At 40.0% G+C, this 20,139-nt stretch overlaps 1 protein-coding gene across 1 annotated transcript in view; it reads right to left on the reverse strand.

Annotated features, from left to right (window-relative positions):
• Nucleotides 1-8,734: 8,734 nt before the first annotated feature.
• The window catches only part of Fer1 (48 related 1), a 48,429-nt gene continuing 37,024 nt past the window's right edge, over nucleotides 8,735-20,139 (reverse strand). The window contains exon 2 of the mRNA XM_067149608.2: nucleotides 8,735-8,901. Coding sequence (XP_067005709.1) covers nucleotides 8,735-8,901 — 167 coding nt within the window. The remainder of the gene's footprint in view (nucleotides 8,902-20,139) is intronic.

The following is a 20,139-nucleotide window of genomic DNA, read 5'->3' on the forward strand; positions in this document are numbered from 1 at the left end:
CCATTGGTGGACTGGAATGTCTGTAAGTGTATATGTATTAAAAACAGCATTCGCAAATACTTCCGTCCGTTCTATTGGACCGATTTGCTTATTATTTTATTATCTACGGAATTACCTGCCAGTGAATCACGAGACATTTATAGGTCTCTAAGTTCAGCCAACTTTGAGCAATCATAAAATCAAATCATTAAATGATTACTCCAATAATTGCAGGCAAAGGCCTACCCTAACGTGCAATACATTCTGTAGTTAGCAGGTTACTAAGCGACTAACACTTTCATTAATATTCTGATATATTATGTGATTTCCATCCTTAGTAATGTTATTGCATGCAGCCATGCTTGATTACTACCTGTCAAGCCAGAGAGCATACACTTCCTCTGATCATGGAAGAATACTATTTCCTGCTAGATACTCTTTGATTCTCTGACCTTCTCCAACTTGTAAATATACTCAACAGTTTGCAGACCGTTCCTAATAACTTACATGCTGCTAAGAGAAAGCAATCTACGTACTTACAGACGGGAAGGTATCGAGTCGATTAGCCTTCTGTATGGCCAGTAATAAAGCGCAGGGACAAACTCTTGAAAAAGTGGGTGTCTACTTACCCGAATCAGTTTTCAGCCACAGCCAGTTGGATGTTGTACTATCTCTGGCAAAATCGTTTGACAGTGTTAACCCTTTGGATGCCGACCCATAATAGGTCATCATATACATAGAATGCCAAGCATTTTTCAATGGATTTTGCATCACTGTATAACATATTTTATTTACTTCTCAGTTTAAATGATATGGAGGTAAAATTTGGTATGTGAGCTTGATATACTCCAAGGAATATAAACATGTGACTTGCATTTCAAAAAACAAAATTTCGTGGAGTAATGTGCACAAAAAAGAATAATTATTTTTTATTAAAAAAAAGAAAAATATACTTTGAAATTAATTAGCACATTATACACTAAACCCAAAGTGACTAAGTGAAGATATTTAATCTTACTCATATCTGGGATCACATATGCCAATTTATGTTGTTAATGTAGGTCTACTAATCAATTTATAAACTAATTTCCAAGAACATTGAACATGTGGAGAGAAAGACACGAACAGTGTAACCTGTCAACGATTGAATATTTTATGAATTTTGGGAGAGTAATAGTTATTATTTGAGAGAACTGTGTCTAATAGCAGTATTTGTTACTAAAGAACAGTTCAGAAGATCAGAACAACATACAAAATCAACTAATAGTGTCAGAAATGAAAGTGTAAAAAAACAGATTGAAATATTCTATGAGCGGAGCATCAGACTGAGGTAGGCCTACGTGTTTAGGCCCTGGGATTTGATAGAAATTGTGGGGATGGACAACATTACTTTCAGGGAATATGCAATCAGTCCAAGAATCATCTAATTCACTGTCACTGTCATTTTCATTAGCACTGTCACTATAACTATTTGACATTGCACCAAATGTTGTAAGCCCATTAGCCAATGGCACGGCTCCATTATTCTCTGGTGCGCTACCTGAAGACCCCAAAAATATCATAATCAACACTTTCTATAAAATTAGAGTCGCTTACATCTTCAAAGCAATCCAAAAGTTCCTCAATTTCTTCTCTCCAATTAGGCCTACGTGACGACATGCCTTGTTGTGATAATTGTACTATTTACAACTTTACTACGACCTAAATAAATTGCTAGGTAATTATAACTGCAGTAGAAATAATAATAAACTTAATATATTACGATAAATAACTCAAATGCGTCAATTAGAACGTAAAATTGTTGAAAACAAGTCACAACAAGCGGACATAAAAAATAAAAAAAAACAAGGAGGCTGCCATATTGGATCATAGATGTCAAGCGCTCACAGATCATACACTCGCAATCGACGAGTAAACTAGCAAAACTGAAGCTGTGTCAGTGCTATCTAATGACATAAGAAGGAATTACAAACATTCTACCTTCTTTCTACTTGATTTGTGACGCAATCTAGCGCCTTACTACATAACTACACCAGTTATAAGAGGGTGCCGATGGAATCGGCATCCTGGCATTTTTCGTACAAAATGTAAGTGCCGATGCATCGGCATCTTGGCACTGTAAGAGTTAAGATCCAGATACGGCCGAAAGGTCGAAGCACACAGAATATTATATGGAAAGAAGTGTTAGAAATAACATTACGAACGAATGAGTACTGAATGTATTGTAACGGGCAGGTAAAACAATGTGACTGCGACAAGCATATCAAGACCTGTTTATAAGAAATGGTGTGGAGCAGCACGGGACCACCAGTGAGTTATTAAATTCCCTTTTCTGCATCTTTGGCGTGTTTACAAATGCACCCTGTTACAGGATGTGTGTAGTAAAATGACTCCTATTTTTTCACATCTGAGATACAGCACGTTGTAGCGCTCCTTTGAAAACCAGCGATTAGGCATCCCATTCATCATTAGTGCATGCGGGACACCTATACGTAGAATGTACCGGGTTGAAGGACCATCTGGTATATCTTGCTGTAGACTCTGATGTCACGAGGCAACGCTGTGTTTCAGCGTCTATTTGCTAAGATAAGGAAAGTGTTCTGTATTGTGTAGGGTCTCAGCATGGAAACTGATGGAATGAATTACCTGTTTGGAGTTTGGTGCAGGTTGGAACACAAATAACGAGAATGTGCAAGTAATTAAAATATCATAACTAGACAAAAGATTTTATTTTCAGGACAGTCGTTGAAGAAAGAATAATCGTTCATGTGGGCAAAGCCAGCAGAGAACTTGGCTGTCTCATTCCACACGCAAGCGCATTGCCACTGTACCCGATGACGTAGTTTGTAGCCCAAGAGAGGCTTATCTTTGAATAAACTGAACCATCCCTCTTGAAGTTCCTTCGTTGGTTTCTTCTGAAAAAGGAGTGTCATACTGTATATCATTTCCGACTCTGAGTTCCCTATAGTAATTTTTTGCTTATTTTGAACCACTTAAGATTTTTACCTCAAATATCTTACTAGTTGATTATAGCGATAGGTAGATTCTCACTTAAGCACAGGGAATATCGTGCAGTATGTTGTTATTGCCTGTGCGTCCCACTAACTACTTTTACGGTATTCGGAGACGCCGAGGTGCCGGAATTTAGTCCCTCAGAAGTTCTCTTACGTGCCAGTAAATCTACCTACACGAGGCTGTCGTATTTAGAGCACATCCAAATACCACTGGACTGAGCCAGGATCGAACCTGCCAAGTTGGAGTTGCAAGGGCAGCGTCTCAACCACTCCGCCCGGCCGAGCAGTATGTGTCCCGGCAAGTACGATGTTGCTTTTTTCATAATGGAGCTGTACCCATTAGCCTATATCCTGGCCAGGAAGTCGAAATATTTAAGATACGAGATTTCCACTTCCGGAGGTTCATATGGCCTTGCGGTGCACTCGGCCTACACCAAAAATAAGTACCAGGTTAATTTCTGGGGGCAAAATGCGGCCGGGCATAGAGCTGAACACTCTACCCCACCAATCAATCAATCAATCAATCAATCAATCAATCAATCAATCAATCAATCAATCAATCAATCAATCAATCAATCAATCAATCAATCAATCAATCACCACTGACCTACACTTAGGGCAGTAGCTCAGGTGGCAGATCCCCGAACGTTTTTACCTAGTCTTTTCTTTAAATTATTGCAAAGAATTTGGACATTTATTGAACATCTCCCTTGGTAAATTATTCCAACCGGGCGAAATGGTGGTGCGGTTAGGAGCACGCGGCTTTCAGCTTGCATCTGGGAGATAGTGGGTTCGAACTCCACTGTCGGCAGCTCTGAAGATGGTTTTCCGTGGTTTTCCATTTTCAAACCAGGAAAATATTGTGGCTGTACCGCTTCTTTTTCCACTCCTAGGCCTTTCCCTTCCCACTGTAGCTATAAAATCTATCTGTGTCGGCGCGACGTAAAACAAATTGTAAAAATTATATATATATATTCCAATCCCTAACTCCTCTTCCTATTAACGAATACTCAAACTTATTCATCTACTAATATCATTCCGCGCCAGCTCGGTACACACCCCTTAGTCGAGCAGTTCTTGTCCTTCCTCCCAGGTCTTTCCAGCCCAAACTTTGCACTTTGCACCTTGGCACTTGTTTGCCATCTTTAAAGATTTCGTAGCTCACAAATTCTTCTTTCACAAGGGTTTGCAGTAAGGATGTAAGGAAGAGGGCATATAAGTCTCTGGTATGACTATAACTAGAGTATGGTTTCAGTGTATGGGACCCCTCATCATCTATCTATTACTCACTGGGCCTTCATGGCCAGTGCGAAGGTGACTTTGCGTTTTTATACCCGTTATGTAATTGGTTATAGATAGCCACATTTAAAACTAACATACTCTTTGGTCGGAAATCACCCAGAACGAATTGAGCTGCTTTTCTTTGGATTTTTTCCAGTCTCGGATAAAATAATCCTGGTTAGGGTCCCATAACTGGAACCATACTCTAGTTTGGGTCTTACCAGAGTCGTGTATGCTCTCTCCTTTACATCCTTACTACAAACCGTGGTGAAGGAAGAATTAGTAAGCTACGACAAATTTAAAGATGGCAAACATAAAATTCTAGGTGCCAAGAGCCGAGGTTACGGATAGTGTTAGCCTTTACCTTCCATTCAGTATCAAGGCCTTCATGGCCAGTGCGAAGATGACTTTGCGTTTTATACTCGTTATGTAATTGATTACAGTATAGACAGGCACATTAGAAACGAGCATACTTCTATACTGTTCTCCTCAGTACCTCGTGTCTGACTGCGGAAATAAATGCATCGCTGAATGTGTCTGTCCACGATCAACTCTGTTCGTTACAGAAATGTTATCATACCTTAGTACCCTTGCCCCTGTATTTATTTAAGAATATGACACACATTACATTGCCCTTCATGTACTCCTTATTGCCATTCACCAAAGTAAAAGTGAACTCGTACCCTCATCCCGAGGTAGTGCAGCTCTTTTCAGGCACACCCCCTTTGGAGATGAGCTGCATGTACCATTTCGACCACATACCAGCTCTCCTGCCATTCTTAAATTTATGACAGTACCTGGAATCGAACCCGAGCCCCAGAGGACGGCAGCTAATAACACTAACCGTTACGCTACGGAGGCGGATATTCGCCACTATTTTCAACTATTCAAAGGATATTTGGGGTGTAAAACATCAGTTTACGGCCAGGTGTGGGATTTTTACTGCGATCTGAGAGCTAGTCCGAGGTTTATTCAGTCTTCATGAGGAAAACTGAGGAGCTATCTGATGATGAAACACAGAGGAATATTTAACCTATATTTTTTCAGTACAGTAACGAGTTTAAAATTCATGAACGCTTCTGTATTTAATGGCTATATATATTTTCCCAAAATGTTTATCATCATCATCATCATCTGTTTACTCTCCAGGCTCTGTTTTTCCCTCGGACTTAGCGAGGGATCCCACCTCTACCGCCTCAAGGGCAGTGTCCTGGAGCTTCAGACTCTTGGTCGGGGGATACAACTGGGGAGTATGATCAGTACCTCGCCCAGGCGGCCTCACCTGCTATGCTGAACAGGGGCCTTGTGGAGGGATGAGAAGATTGGAAGGGATAGGCAAGGAAGAGGGAAGGAAGCGGCCGTGGCCTTAAGTTAGGTACCATCCCGGCATTCGCCTGGAGGAGAAGTGGGAAACCACGGAAAACCACTTCGAGGATGGCTGAGGTGGGAATCGAACCCACCTCTACTCAGTTGACCTCCCGAGGCTGAGTGGATCCCGTTCCAGCCCTCGTACCACTTTTCAAATTTCGTGGCAGAGCCGGGAATCGAACCCGGGCCTCCGGGGGTGGCAGCTAATCACGCTAACCACTACACCACAGAGGCGGACCCCAAAATGTTTAATTTTGTTTTTTATATGATTTGAGGAATCTGGAGATGTCCGCTGCAATGGGCGAAACATGAAATTCTGTGTTTACTAAATTTTCTGTAGCGCGGCTGATTGACTCAGACAGTAGAGCCCTGGTTAGTTTTATGAACGCAAATTGGTGGATTACATCTCGACTGAGTCCGGTAGTTTTTTGAAAATGCTCAAGTCTCGACCGATAGTTTTACTGGTACGTAAATACTCTGGTTTCTTGAGGGATAAAATTCCGGAACATCTCTCCGAAAACTATAAACGTAATTAGTGGGATGTAAAACGATTAGAAAACAACTTATTTGCTTCAGCTCTTGTGTCTTGACTGTTTTGCTTATACAGGGTGTTTCTATATTCGCATTACAGACTTTAAGGGCTTGCAGCGGGGACCAAGACGGTTAAGTTTAGCATAGGAACTTGTGTCCGGTAACGTACCGTCTTCCCGGTACCTGTAAGAAACCACCACAGCATACGTTCAAATCTCCCGCATTGTCGGTGCCACTGACTGGAGTAATACGTCAGTGGACGCTCACGTGAGGTTCATACCTCTACAGGTTTTTTAGCATTTCATGTCATTCAGTTGAGTGTGTGATCCGCACCGAGACGTGTTGTACCTGCTGTTGTGCTTGTGATCTTGCAGCAGTAAGCTGCGCAATAGTAGATAGGTCGTGGTGACCCGATTACTTGGCCTGCACGTTCACCCGACTTGACACCGATATGGGGTCACATGGAAACGTGATTTACGAGAACACTGTGAAATTCGAGAAGACCTACTGACGCAGGTTATGGCTGCGGCGGATGTTGGAGGACCAGGGATTGGTGGCCGTGTGTACGAGAACATGATATGTAGGTACTGTGTCTGTGTTGACGTTGGTGGTCGTCACATCGAACCCCACCTGTAATTGGACCCAGACGACAACCAGCAGGAGTCGGACAGAGCGCCGAAAATGCAGGAGCTGTGAAAGTGTGTTGTGGTGGCTTGTTGCGCGTAGCGGAAAGACAGTACGTTTCTGCACACAAGTTCCTATGATAAACTTAATCGTGTTGGTCCCCACTGCAAGCCCTCATAGTCTGAAATGGGAATTTATAAACACCCTGTATTATACATTGTATACGTTCTTCTTATAATTAGGAAATAAAAATCGTGTGTTCTCTGAGGCTGACAAAAGCAGTAGCACTTGATTGATGCACTCGGTCATTAGGATTATGCAAATATTCATTTTTAACAAATAGGGCCCGGATGTTGATGCATTAATAGGTTAGAATGCAAACTTACTCGTGAGTGTTACAAGTTTATTCTAACCCGATTAACAATCATGTTATGAGGTTTGCATAATCATTAGGAGCTCCTTGGAACACCCTGAAAGTTATGTTATTCTCGTTATATTAGGGGAGAACGGGCTAGACCACACATCCTACTCGACAAATTAGTTTGCATTCTAACCTATTAATCCATCAACATCTGGGCCCTATTAATAAAGAATTTATTATAAAGGTTCCACCCAATTCAACATGTCATTCTTTGTTTAATAGTGCGTGTTTTTATTTCTTGTTTAATGATGTTTTTTACAGGTATGTTATAGCGTAATGTTTATATTTAAATTGTGTGTTCGAGAGACTGGATATTTCTTGTATGGTTGATTAGAAATATTTTTGAATGAATGAACTTCGTCAAAAATTCGTCAAAGAGACGAACGCTTATAATAAACAAAGCAAGTAACAATTACACATTTTTATATAGAATAATGAGCCTAATTATTTCAATATGCACAGAAATGTTTCAATGTGTATATCATGTTTATAATGCGTCGCTGTAATAATTAAAATATTTAATAGAATCTAGCTTAGATGACAAGAACTAGCTGGATTGAGAAGAAAACTAATGAAGCAGTGCTTAGAGAAATAAACACCCAGAGATATTTAATAACAACGATAAAAAGGAGAAGAGCATCAGTTTTGGTTACATTCTCCGGCATAATGACTTCATAAAGAACTTGTTCGAAGGCAAGGCGATGGGAAAGAAAGGCAGAGGGAAACCACGGAAGAAGATCATTGAAGAGGTAGTTGAGTTGATGGGATGCCAAGCTTATGGAGAGATGAAAAGGATCGCAGAGAGAAGAGATCAATGGTTGCAGCGACAAGGCAAAGCCTTCAGATAATGATGATGAGCTTAGGATGACCTCAAGAAGGCCGAAACATTTTCCAGATTTAGGTATGACATTTTAATTTGTGGAGGTCGGTTTTAAGTATTGAAAAGATGAAACATTTATAATAAATTATTTTGTAAGAATTACTTTTTGCATATTCTTAATGTCAATACGGAACCAACTATGAAATTCATAAGTCTTATAGGATATTTTAATAATAATATTTTCAATGTCTTATGCCCAGCGAGTTGGCTGCTTTCCGATTTTCACATCAGACAGATGCTGGGGTTGTGCTTTAAATTAAGACCACGGCCGCTTCCTGTCCAGTTACCAAAAACATATCCGAGTTCTTGCGAAAGAAAAATGCGTTATAACAGTAGCTCAGTTAGACAAATATGTCAAATATATTTGTATCGTGATCCTTTTACTGGCACTGCACTTATTCGTGAGTATCAGGTGCACCAGTGAAGTCACGCATCGTTGCCGACTCTTTTCCACAGCGCTTGTAAGAACGAGACAACCTGTTACTCTTCTGACTTTACATACTTATTACGCAACACTTAACATATTGACTAGAACAACCTCGTATTTACAAGTCTATGACAGGAATGTTTATCATATACGAAGACTAGAAACACACTTATATTGCGCACAGTCAATGTTCCTTTGTCTTGCTGACGTCAACCGTCCAGAGTAAAGGCTCCGCCGCCATGTCTCTGTTCGGTGTTCTTGCTGGCTCGAGGATCTTCCGGCGTCCATACCTTGGCGAACATGATCCCATTGCAGCCGTTCTCCTTGTTGCTCGACCAGGACAGAGAATGAGCCGTGAAGGGCGACCCGTAGCCACCTGGAACAAAGAAATGCGAGGACCATTCAGAAATTAAGTCTCCATGCTTTTTAAAAACGACACCACACAGTAGTTACATAAAAAGCTTTATTGGCACCCAATACCCCAATATATTTTGCTACATAACCACCACCAGAGCTGAGACATTTTTCATATCGTGGGCTCAACTTTCGTATGCCAGTGTCGTAGAAGTCCGCCACCTGGGAATGGAACGAGCGTGTGACATTCGTCTTCAGCTCTTCGTCCGTCTGAAAATGCTGACAGAAGCATAGGAATTTATTGAGGTGTAACAAAAGATGAAAATCACTGGGAGCAAGATCAGGACTATACGGTGGATGATCAAACACCTTCCAGAACAGTTGCTGAGCCGTATGTGGGCGAGCATTGCAACGGATCAGCAAAACACCTCCTCTGAGGATTACACGCCTCTTGTTTTGAATGGCCCATCGTAATTTCCGTAGAAACTTTAACACAGACCGAACCTCGCAGGTGGCGGGAGAAAGAATACGAGCCGCCATTTCGAGCCACTGCTGCTACGCTACTGACACCAGGCGGGACGTGTCCGGCCGGTATATGATTGCTACGCCATAGATTCCTCATATTTCCCGACTAAATGCTTATACTGTACAAGAAAAGAAATAGGGACTCTTAATTGCTGGATGGCCTACGTACGTGTCGAGAATAATTTATTTTAGGATAGTAACTGCTGAAGGCAGGTAAGTCATAGATGACGTTGGCTAGTGGTGTCAGAGGCAGCAATCCCGTAAGGCCGTAACCCGCACAACACAGTGAAAGGCAGGACACGTAGGTCGCATGTTGTGATAGCTGCGTTTACATCAGTATAAACCCAAAGAGTTTAACAAAATGTGCAATCAAAAGAATGGAAGCAAAATAAATAAAATAGCAATAATTCAAGGAGGAAGTTAGTTTCGTGTTTCCTGTATGTATTACATTTTTCATGGTCTATTTATTAAGCCAGGTTTACTTGTTTATCACCTGACTCTAAATAAAAGTAATGGCTTGTTAATTTCTGATTTCTGAAGCTCATGCACTTATTATTCACTTCACTACTAAATGAGAAATATCTTCTTTTGAATCTATTTAAAATAAAATATTCCTTTTACAGGAGAATGATCAATGTAATTTCAGTTTTTAAATACATACAAGTTCTCCCTTCCTGATCTCTCTTTCTGCTTGAATATGAACATTATCTATATATTTATTTATATGTGTCTGTAATATTTTGATGGGGTAACAATTTACACAATAAGGATAATTATTTTCACAGTTTTTCCTCAATTCGATTATATGAAATCTATTTAAATTCGAACGAGAATATAGTTTCTAATTTGACATACAATATGAACTGAATAACGTGCTTTCATATGTAAGTACCCGAAGGTTACAGTGTTCTGTGTGAATAGCACATCGGTGATATAGATATTTATTTTTATCTATTCGTAAATTTGAATATGATCATTATATTTATTTACACGAATCTGTAATATTTTCAGATAAACATATCTATGTCACTGGTGTGCTATTCACAGAGAACCTGGAACTGAGGAGAGAATAATCATTTATTGCAATCCAAATCATTTTTGATACATCCAAGATGTTCTTATTACAATTAATTTATCTTATTTCTTTCTTTCTTTCTTTCTTTCTTTCTTTCTTTCTTTCTTTCTTTCTTTCTTTCTTAATCTGTTTACTCTCCAGGACTGGTTTATCCCTCGGACTCAGCGAAGGATCTCACCTCTACCGCCTCAAGGGCAGTGTCATGGAGCTTGAGACTTTGGGTCGGGGTATAGAACTGGGGAGAATGACCAGTACCTCGCCCAGGTGGCCTCACCTGCTATGCTGAACAGGGGCCTTGGTGGAGGATGGGATGATTCGAAAGCATAGACAAGGAGGAGGAAAGGAAGCGGCCGTGGCCTTAAGTTAGGTACCATCCCGGCATTTGCCTGGAGGAGAAGTGGGAAACCACGGAAAACCACTTCGAGGATGGCTGAGGTAGGAATCGAACCCACCTGTACTCATTTCACCTCCGGAGGCTGAGTGGACCCCGTTCCAGCCCTCGTACCACTTTTCAAATTTCGTAGCAGAGCCGGAAATTGAACGCGGGCCTCTGGGGGTAGCAGCTAATCACCACTACACCACAGAGGCGGACTAATTTATCTTCTACTACATTAAATATTACAATTATGCCTAATCACTATTCACATCCAAACTCTAAATTGTTCGTCCTGCCGTTCCTCCTCAAGACCTTGAGCCTACAGCACACGATGAACCGGGTTAGTGTGCACAAAACCGCGAATGTAACACATCGTTCTACTGGGCAGAGAAGGTTTGTCAAAACGTTATTACTCACGAACACATGCGACTACATTTTTGTGTTTCTTTGGCATTCAGGTTTTCTTACCTTTCCAATTACAGGCAATCATACCACCGAGATATATGCAATTATGGTAATCCTCATTGACAGCAAACCAAATTACATAATATAAATTGTTAATCAGATACCGCCTAGTCCATTCAGTAGACTTGCAACTAATCATAACACCAAGAGGATATCACGACAAGTGGGAAACAGTGCACACGGAAGACGACCTTTTACGAGGATTAAAATTTTAACATTTTAATATTCATAACATCATTCCTACTTCAGTTTACATGTTTTTAACTACAATATGTAATGCCAATTTTAGCAGTCTACTGAAGATGATCCAATTAGGATAGAAACATGTATAGTCACAAATCTATAAGGTACTGAATAAGGAGGATACTGCTCAACAATAAATCATTGTTATAGTGATTTAAAGAATATTAGTTTAGCTATCAATACGGAAACGAAGAATTTATACGTTGTGGTCTTAATTGTAATTTTTAAATTATTTTATTCTTGTCCTCTACGTGAACAGTGTTCTATAGTCTAGGACGACGTGCATCTTATTAATTAGTATTAGTGCAAGTATTTTTGTCACGAGTCGGAACAGATTTATCCTTAGCTTACAATAGACATTATGAATTAACCAAATGACTGCATGAATGAATTGCATGATTGTATTGTATTCATGCATGCATAAATCAATAAACACTCCTATCTCCAAGTGACGGATAGCCACCAACTGCGGAGATAGCATTCATTAATGAATAAGTGATTGAATGATTGAATGGCGGAAAATTTATAACATTTTGATGTATTCTGTTTCAAGACTACGGATTTCTCATTCTATAATATTTTAGCATTATGGAGAGCTGGATATCTGTGAAACCAAGTTCCACATGAGTAACCCATATTATTGTCCTGACTAACTTGATGTTTCTTGTTAACTCCGCTTTGACTTGAAAGTGGTTGTATACCTTGTTAAACAATTGTGCATTTTCTTCCAAAATACGATAATTTTTTTTTTTGCTAGGGGCTTTACGTCGCACCGACACAGATAGGTCTTATGGCGACGATGGGATAGGAAAGGCCTAGGAGTTGGAAGGAAGCGGCCGTGGCCTTAATTAAGGTACAGCCCCAGCATTTGCCTGGTGTGAAAATGGGAAGCCACGGAAAACCATCTTCAGGGCGATAGTGGGAATCGAACCTAGTATCTCCCGGATGCAAGCTCACAGCCACGCGCCTCTACGCGCACGGCCAACTCGCCCGGTTACGATAAAATCCTCAGGAGCGTTCGTACCCACGTAAACATTACTCGCACAACAAAAGCACAAAATGTCATTTAAAGAGCTCTATTGTGTTCGTGAGCATCAAGGCGAGTACGGCTGTGCTAGAGGGACAAATAAATTAGTATCTGATTCCAATTGTTTACCTCCAGCGAGAATAAGAGTCCCTCCATCACCAATGTGCAGTATTAATTTCTGTGTATATTTCATTTTCTTGGAGCACGCTCTCCCACCCACGCGAGGGTACCCACCACACCCCCCAGAATTGATGAGCTGTATTCTCACTTCCGGTGTTATGTGTTATTCAATACTACAATTAGCGTCACACTTGGACACGATTTATGACTACTATTGAATGGCTCGTGAGGGGTGATTGGAGCTACCAGTAGCAGCCGTGCTGACGAAAAGTACTATTTTTGGACTTAGGATTTGTAACGGCAAATAATAATAATAATAATAATAATAATAATAATAATAATAATAATAATAATAATAATAATAATAATGTGAAGGAGAAGAAGAATGGATGATAGCAATTACAAAACAGATATTCAAGTACCTTTGGGAGGAAAGTCAACAACGATATGAATACAGTAGGTTAGAAAGAGTTGTAACACAGTCTAAGGCCGGCCGCAAATTGAGACGCAGGTCCGTGAGTTGACGCAGGGTGGCTCGCGTCCAATTCTTCACGGCAAAGTGAGTCACGGCGACAATCGTCGCAAGTTGGATCGCAGTTTCAGTACTCAGTGTCGCGTAGCCGAACGTTGCAACGATAATCAATTTTGAAGTAAGTTCCGAATGAAGGTATCTTGGGTTCGAACCTGAGTCGTAACTCGAGTCCAATAGAAGATTTGAATTAGAAGATGTCAAATTACAAGTCGAAGAATGATGATAATATTATTCAGCTGTCTAAGTACGTGATACTAACGTCTTAGTAGCTGTTAAGGTACTTATGATAACCTCTGAATAATAAGAAGGATTTTAAAGATATATAATAATTTCGTGTGGCTATTTCTAGCCGAGTGCAGCCCTTGTAAGGCAGACCCTCCGATGAGGGTGGGCGGCATCTGCCATGTGTAGGTAACTGCGTGTTATTGTAGTGGAGAATAGTATTATGTGTGGTGTGTGAGTTGCAGGGATATTGGGGACAGCACAAACACCCAGCCCCCGAGCCACTGGAATTAACCAATTAAGGTTAAAATCCCCGACCCGGCCGGGAATCGAACCCGGGATCCTCTGAACCGAAGGCCAGTACGCTGACCATTCAGCCAACGAGTCGGACATTTTAAAGATGAAAGGTACAGATGATTTAATAGATGTGAAGTTGAGTCCTCCGGCACACGAGCTACAGTACTGATACTCGTATACTGACAAATTTACATAGATTACATTGTAATTTATATACTCTCACAATCGAGAGTGTTTGGCCTCTGGCCTGACCTATTGACTGGTTACAATTAGATATCAACATGTTTATGAGTTTCCTTTTCTTAGAAAGGTGGACCGATGTGGTCATTAGGCTAAGTGAACAAACCGCTTAGGGTTAATATGTTAACAGGATGTAGTAGATAACGTAACTCTTTGACATGTATTGCCGATTTGGGTCATAACACAAATAAGGTATTTACTTCTCTGACATGTATTGTCAGTTTAAGTTGCACAAGAGATAAGGAAATGGAGTCTGGTGAATACCAAAATATTTCTTAATAATACGTACATCCGTATGGGAGAGTTTCTTGCGTGGCTACTCCACAGCAGTTTACTACGGAACTTCAGCTCTGGCTCACTAAAACTCAATTTTTGTTAAGGAAATAAGTTGTTTTCAATTTGCATATCTCAGTTTAGCCATTAAAAAAATGTATTTGTCACATGAATTTTTGTTGGAAACAAAACAATTATTTTTGCATTCTTCAGTAGATAAAACATTTAACTGCAATAAATTGGTATTTTGTTGCTTTATAATGTACATTATTTCTTCCTCAAAACGCAATATATAGTCTATGCTGGTTTAGACAAAAGATACATTTAATATGATTTTTCAAAAAGAATTTCTGAGTCAGCAAAATGGTTTAGCAACGGGAGTTTTAATAACAACCCTGTGGGTGGGGGGCGGTAGAATAACACCCACAGTATCCCCTGCCTGTCGTATGAGGCGACTAAAGGGGGCCCCTAAGGGCTCTGAACTTGGAAGCGTAGGTTGGCGACCATGGTGCCCTTAGCTGAGTCATGGCATTGCTTCCTCCTACTTGTGCCAGGCTCCCCACTTTTATCTATTCTATCCGACCTCCCTTGGTCAACTCTTGTTATTTTCATACTCCGACGGTATTATAGCACTCGAGGCCTAGGGAGTCTTTCATTTTCACGCCTTTCGTGGCCCTTGTCTTCCTTTGGCCAATACATTCATTCTTCGAAGTTTTGGATCCCTTCCATTCTTTCCTTCTGATTAGTGTTATATATAGAGGATGGCTTCCTTTAGCTCTTCGTTTTCAAGTAATCTTCGTGGCTTGTATCATACAGAACTTCGCGCACACGCACGGCTTGAGTTAGTTTTTCTTCCATTTCGAACTACAAAATACAATATGAACAACCGTGAATCTTGCAGGAAACTGCGGAAGAGAGACTGCGGTCCGCAGGGTCACCACGGGCAGCAACTGCGTCACGTCACCCTGCGTCACCTCACGGACCTTCGTCTCATTTTGCGGCCGGCCTAATGGTATAGTTCGTCCAGAGAATGAAAAAAGTGAAAGTAGAATGGGGGCCACATTTTTGAGACAAAATTCTGCAGGAAATTGGTAAGAGGTTTTCCCAGGATACACTTTCTGCTGCTGATTATGTTTCAGATATATTCATGAATTCAAAACTCCTCTGCAACTTCTCTAAATACAATACAATACAATACAATGGATTTATTTTGTCTGGCAAGATTAAGGCCATTAGGCCCTCTCTTCCATCTAACCAGAAAATACAGTTTCTACATGTGCAAAATTGAAATAAATACACTTACAATTGAAACATCTTGCAACTAGTAAACAATACACTATTATGATAAAAATAAAAAACTAGGAAAAAATAGGAGAATGATGATGATGATGGTGATGAAGATGATTATTTACACGATTATGACATGATTAGCTAATTCCTATTATCCTTGGTAATAACAGTGGGATTATATAAAGTCTATAGTTTGAGGAAGGCTAAATCTACAATATTTCCATAGCATTACTTAGTAGGTAGCGGTGACAAAGTTGCCTAAAACTAGCAGGTGAGGCTCCTCTGACAGAGACGGGTAGTGCCGAAGAAATAAAAAATGAGTGTGTGTATTGTATGGTGCGGTGAGGTGGAATAGATAAGAGTGTATCAGATTTTGACCGTGTTCCAAAACTGTGATTGGTTGAGAGGTGGTGAAATTGACTGTACAAGTAGGGAGGTGAGCATGAGGAGAGTATTCTACGAAGAAGGCATAAAGCATGAAGATTACGGCGCTGTTGGAGTTTTAGCCAACCGAGTTAATCGTAGGCAGGTGTAACATGGTCAAAGTAACGTAGGTCACATATATAGCGAACACAGGCGTTTTGCGCGTGTTGTAGTTTGTCGTTAAGAGTAGCAGTCAGGTCGATGTACACGGCGTCACAGTAGTCGAAATGAGGTAATACCAGAGTGCTAATGAGGCGTTCTTTTAATACTCGAGAAAATATGTTGCGGAATCTTCTAAGTGAGTTAAGTGTCGCAAATACTTTCCTGGAGATGCTGGTAACCTGCTGTTTCCAAGAAAGATGTTCGTCTATCATAACGCCGAGATCTTTGACAGATTCACTGAAATCAATGGGTGAATTTTGTAGGTAGAGTTTTAGTAAAATGAATTTGCTTATAATTTTTGAACAAAGCCGAAGATGTGAAATTATTATAGCTTGAGATTTTACGTTATTTAATCTAAGTCCATGCATGTCAGTCCAGTTACAGATTTCTTGTAAGTCTCTATTGAAATTTTTAATTTCATCGGTTAGTCTTTCCGGTTCACAGTGCAAATATAATTGTATACCGTCAGCGTACATGTGGTGTCTGCAGATGTTTACCGACGACGTAATATCATTGATATACACAGAAAATAGAAGCGGTCCTAGGACAGACCCCTGTGGAACACCAACCTCTAAGGATCGCCAGTATGAATATTCATTATGGTTATTTCTTACACACTGCAGACGACCGCAGAGATATGACGTAATAGGGATGAGGAAGCAATTGCTCATATAAATGGTCAGTGCTCTCCTGTCAAAATTATGCATAGGAATTGTGACAGTACTCTTCAGTCTTTCTCAAAAATTGACAGAATGGAAGGGTGTTGCAACGAGATGAAAGATTTGATAAAATTGTGTTTGTTCTTTCTGTGATTACTACACCGGTAGATCGAAGTTTGTCAACAATGAAACTTACCAAAATTACCTCAGGATGACTATGACCGGAGAACGTCTAAGTGACCCAGCAGTGATTTCAATATTGAGAAGTTGGAAAGTTACCCTGACGAGTTCACCTCACAGAAAGCACTCTGACTCCTATTCACCATACAGTGAGCATGTGAGTAGTAAAAATGTACTTCATAATGATTTTATATGTTCATCGTGCTTTTCAATTTCTAAAATTAGACATTTTTTTTTGGTAACTGACAAACCCTGAATAAAAAGAAGTTCATATCCACGTGAGAGCCGTCTGAAATATTTCTCCTATAACCGCCACTCACCTATACCTAAGGAAACAGATGCTGACAAATGTGAAAAGTACAAGACAATTCGTGTATTACCTCGAGTTCATAAAATTCGAACAGAAACAGAAAGTTACTTAAAAATGAAATCAGACAAAATCTATTTGGCTTCTAAATAAATGTGGGAACTCGTGAAGCAATTCTGACTCTTCATATGGTGTTAGAAGGACAAGTATATGGAAGTGTAAGTTCACGTTCATGAAATCAGTAGATTTGGAAAAGGCAGGTGGAAAAGTTCATTCTTACAGAAAGAGTTGTTTAAATACGAAGATAAATAAAACTTTAGTTATAATAATGTAGTAATATTAAAGAAAACCAACTCTACAGCAAAACAAAAAGGGAGTGAGACAGGATCGCAATTTGTTGTTTATATAGAGCAGGAAATCGAATAGAAATTTGGAAGTGGTGGCGTAATAGGCGAGTGACATTGTCACTGGCTTTCCACCAAGATGGCCGCGGTTCCAATCCTGGCCAATTCATTTATGAAATTAAAAGTATGTCCATGTGGTTCGGATCCTACGTTAAACTGTAGGTCTCATCGCTATGATCAAAACATCAGTAGTCACGTAAAACTTGGAGCTTGCTTAAAAGTTTAGAAAAGGAATCGCTGTTCTAGGAAAGAAAATCAAAATTCTGAGATTCGAGGATATGATGATGATGATGATGATGACGATGATGATTATTATGCTTGTTGTTTAAAGGGGCCCAACATCTAGGTTATCAGCCTAAATTAGATGTTAATGTTATTTTGTCAGAGTGATGATGGTGGTGGTGATTGTGGTGATTATTGTTTTAAGAAGAAGTACAACTAGGCAACCATCCTCTATAACACACACTAATAAGAAAAATGGAAGGGATCCGACACTTCGAAAAATGAAGATATCGGACAAAGAATGACAACGGCCACGAAAGGCGTGAAGAAGAAGGGCTCCCTAGGCCTCCATTCGTAATAGAGTCGGGGTGGGTAAAGAACAAGATTTGACCAAGAGAGATCAGATAGGACAGATGAAAGTGAGGAGCGTGGCACAGGTAAGTGGAAGCTATGCCAGAACTCAGCTGAGGGCCCCGTTGTCGCCAGCCCACGCTTCAAGAGCCACTGGGGCCCCTTTAATCACCTCTTATGACAGGTAGGTGATACCGTGGGTGTTATTATACCCCCGCCCACAAGTGGTTTATCAGCGTCTGTTGAAGATCTACATGTTACGTCTCGAAGAAGGAGTACAAGATGAAAATTTATCAGTTTAACACAAAAGTAATAGAAATCAATTCCGTTAAGTCAGGTGATGCAGGGAATATATGATTATGAAATGAAATTTTAAAGGTAGTACAATAAAACCTCGATAAGATGCTGTTCAGAGGATCTAAGAGGACCGCGTATTCAACGGGAAGAAACTAAGCAGAATAATTACATGATATGTATATTTCTCGTTGCAAAGTTGACTATATACTGATGTAACATGTTATTGAAATACAGTAGTTCAATAAAGTAGTGTACACCATTTTGCAAATACAGTATTTCATCCTCCTGACGTCTCGTCTAAGGTGATTGAATCAGCCGGGCTGAGTGGCTCAGACGGTTAAGGCGCTGGCCTTCTAACCCCAACTTGGCAGGTTCGATCCTGGCTCAGTCCGGTGGTATTTGAAGGTGCTCAAATACGACAGCCCCGTGTCGGTAGATTTACTGGCACGTAAGAGAACTCCTGCGGGACTAAATTCCGGCACCTCGGCGTCTCCGAGGACCTTAAAAAGTAGTTAGTGGGACGTAAAACAAATAATATTATTATTATTATTATTATTATTATTATTATTATTATTATTATTATTATTATTAATTGAATCACAGTTCTTTAAATATCGTTCTTAACGTAGACGATGGAATTTCTAACGAATCACTGAGCTGTTCCTTTATAACATTAGTTTTGTGCTTTAGCAAAACATGTCATTTTTGATAAGGAAAGCGCTTTCCTTTTCACACTCATAATGGCAGATATGGCTCAATGCACCGAACGCACCTGGAAGACAATCTAAGAACTGCCCACGTAAACCAGTAAGGCACGTGATGGAAAGGGTCCTTCTTTCACTTCCCAGTAGTAAGTTCAACCTATAGTATTGTAAGTTTTAGTGTTAAGTATTGGAAATGCTTAAGATGTATGTGAATTTGTATATGATGATGCTGAATTTAAAAATTAAACTAGTAGTGTTTCTTCTGCCTAACAATTGTTTTCCATGGAATTGCTTGTTGTAGTAGTAGTTGTTGTTGTTGGGTAATTCTGTTTTAACCTTACTTTATTATAACTTAGCGTTAAGCTTGTAGTAAGTTCAACCCATAGTTTTGTAAGCCATAGTGTTAAGTATTGGAAATGATTAAGTTGTGTATGAAACTGTACATGATGCTGGATTCAGAATGTTAAACTAGTAGTATTTCTTGCAATTTTTTTCCATGGAATTGCTTTTTGTACTCGAGCTGTTCTAGTTGTTGGGTAGTATGTTTTTAACTTGACTGTATTATCACTTGTAGTGTTAACCTAGTAGTAAGTTCAACCTATAGTATTGTAAGCCGTAGTGTTAAGCACTGAAAATACTTAAGTTGTGTGTGAATTTGTATATGATGATGCTGGATTTACAACGTTAAACTTGTAGTAATTCTTGTAATATTTTCCATGGATTTGCTTGTTGTAGGCCTACTCCTGTTGTTTAGGGGCTGCCTAGCCGAGGCGGTAAAGGCGTGCTCGATTCGCCCGGAAGGAGGTGGGTTCGAATCCCCGTCAGGAGGTCGTGAAATTTCAGAAACGAGATTTCCACTTCCGGGG

This window comes from Anabrus simplex, chromosome 6 (genome assembly GCF_040414725.1).
Source record: "Anabrus simplex isolate iqAnaSimp1 chromosome 6, ASM4041472v1, whole genome shotgun sequence".
NCBI lineage: Eukaryota > Metazoa > Arthropoda > Insecta > Orthoptera > Tettigoniidae > Anabrus > Anabrus simplex.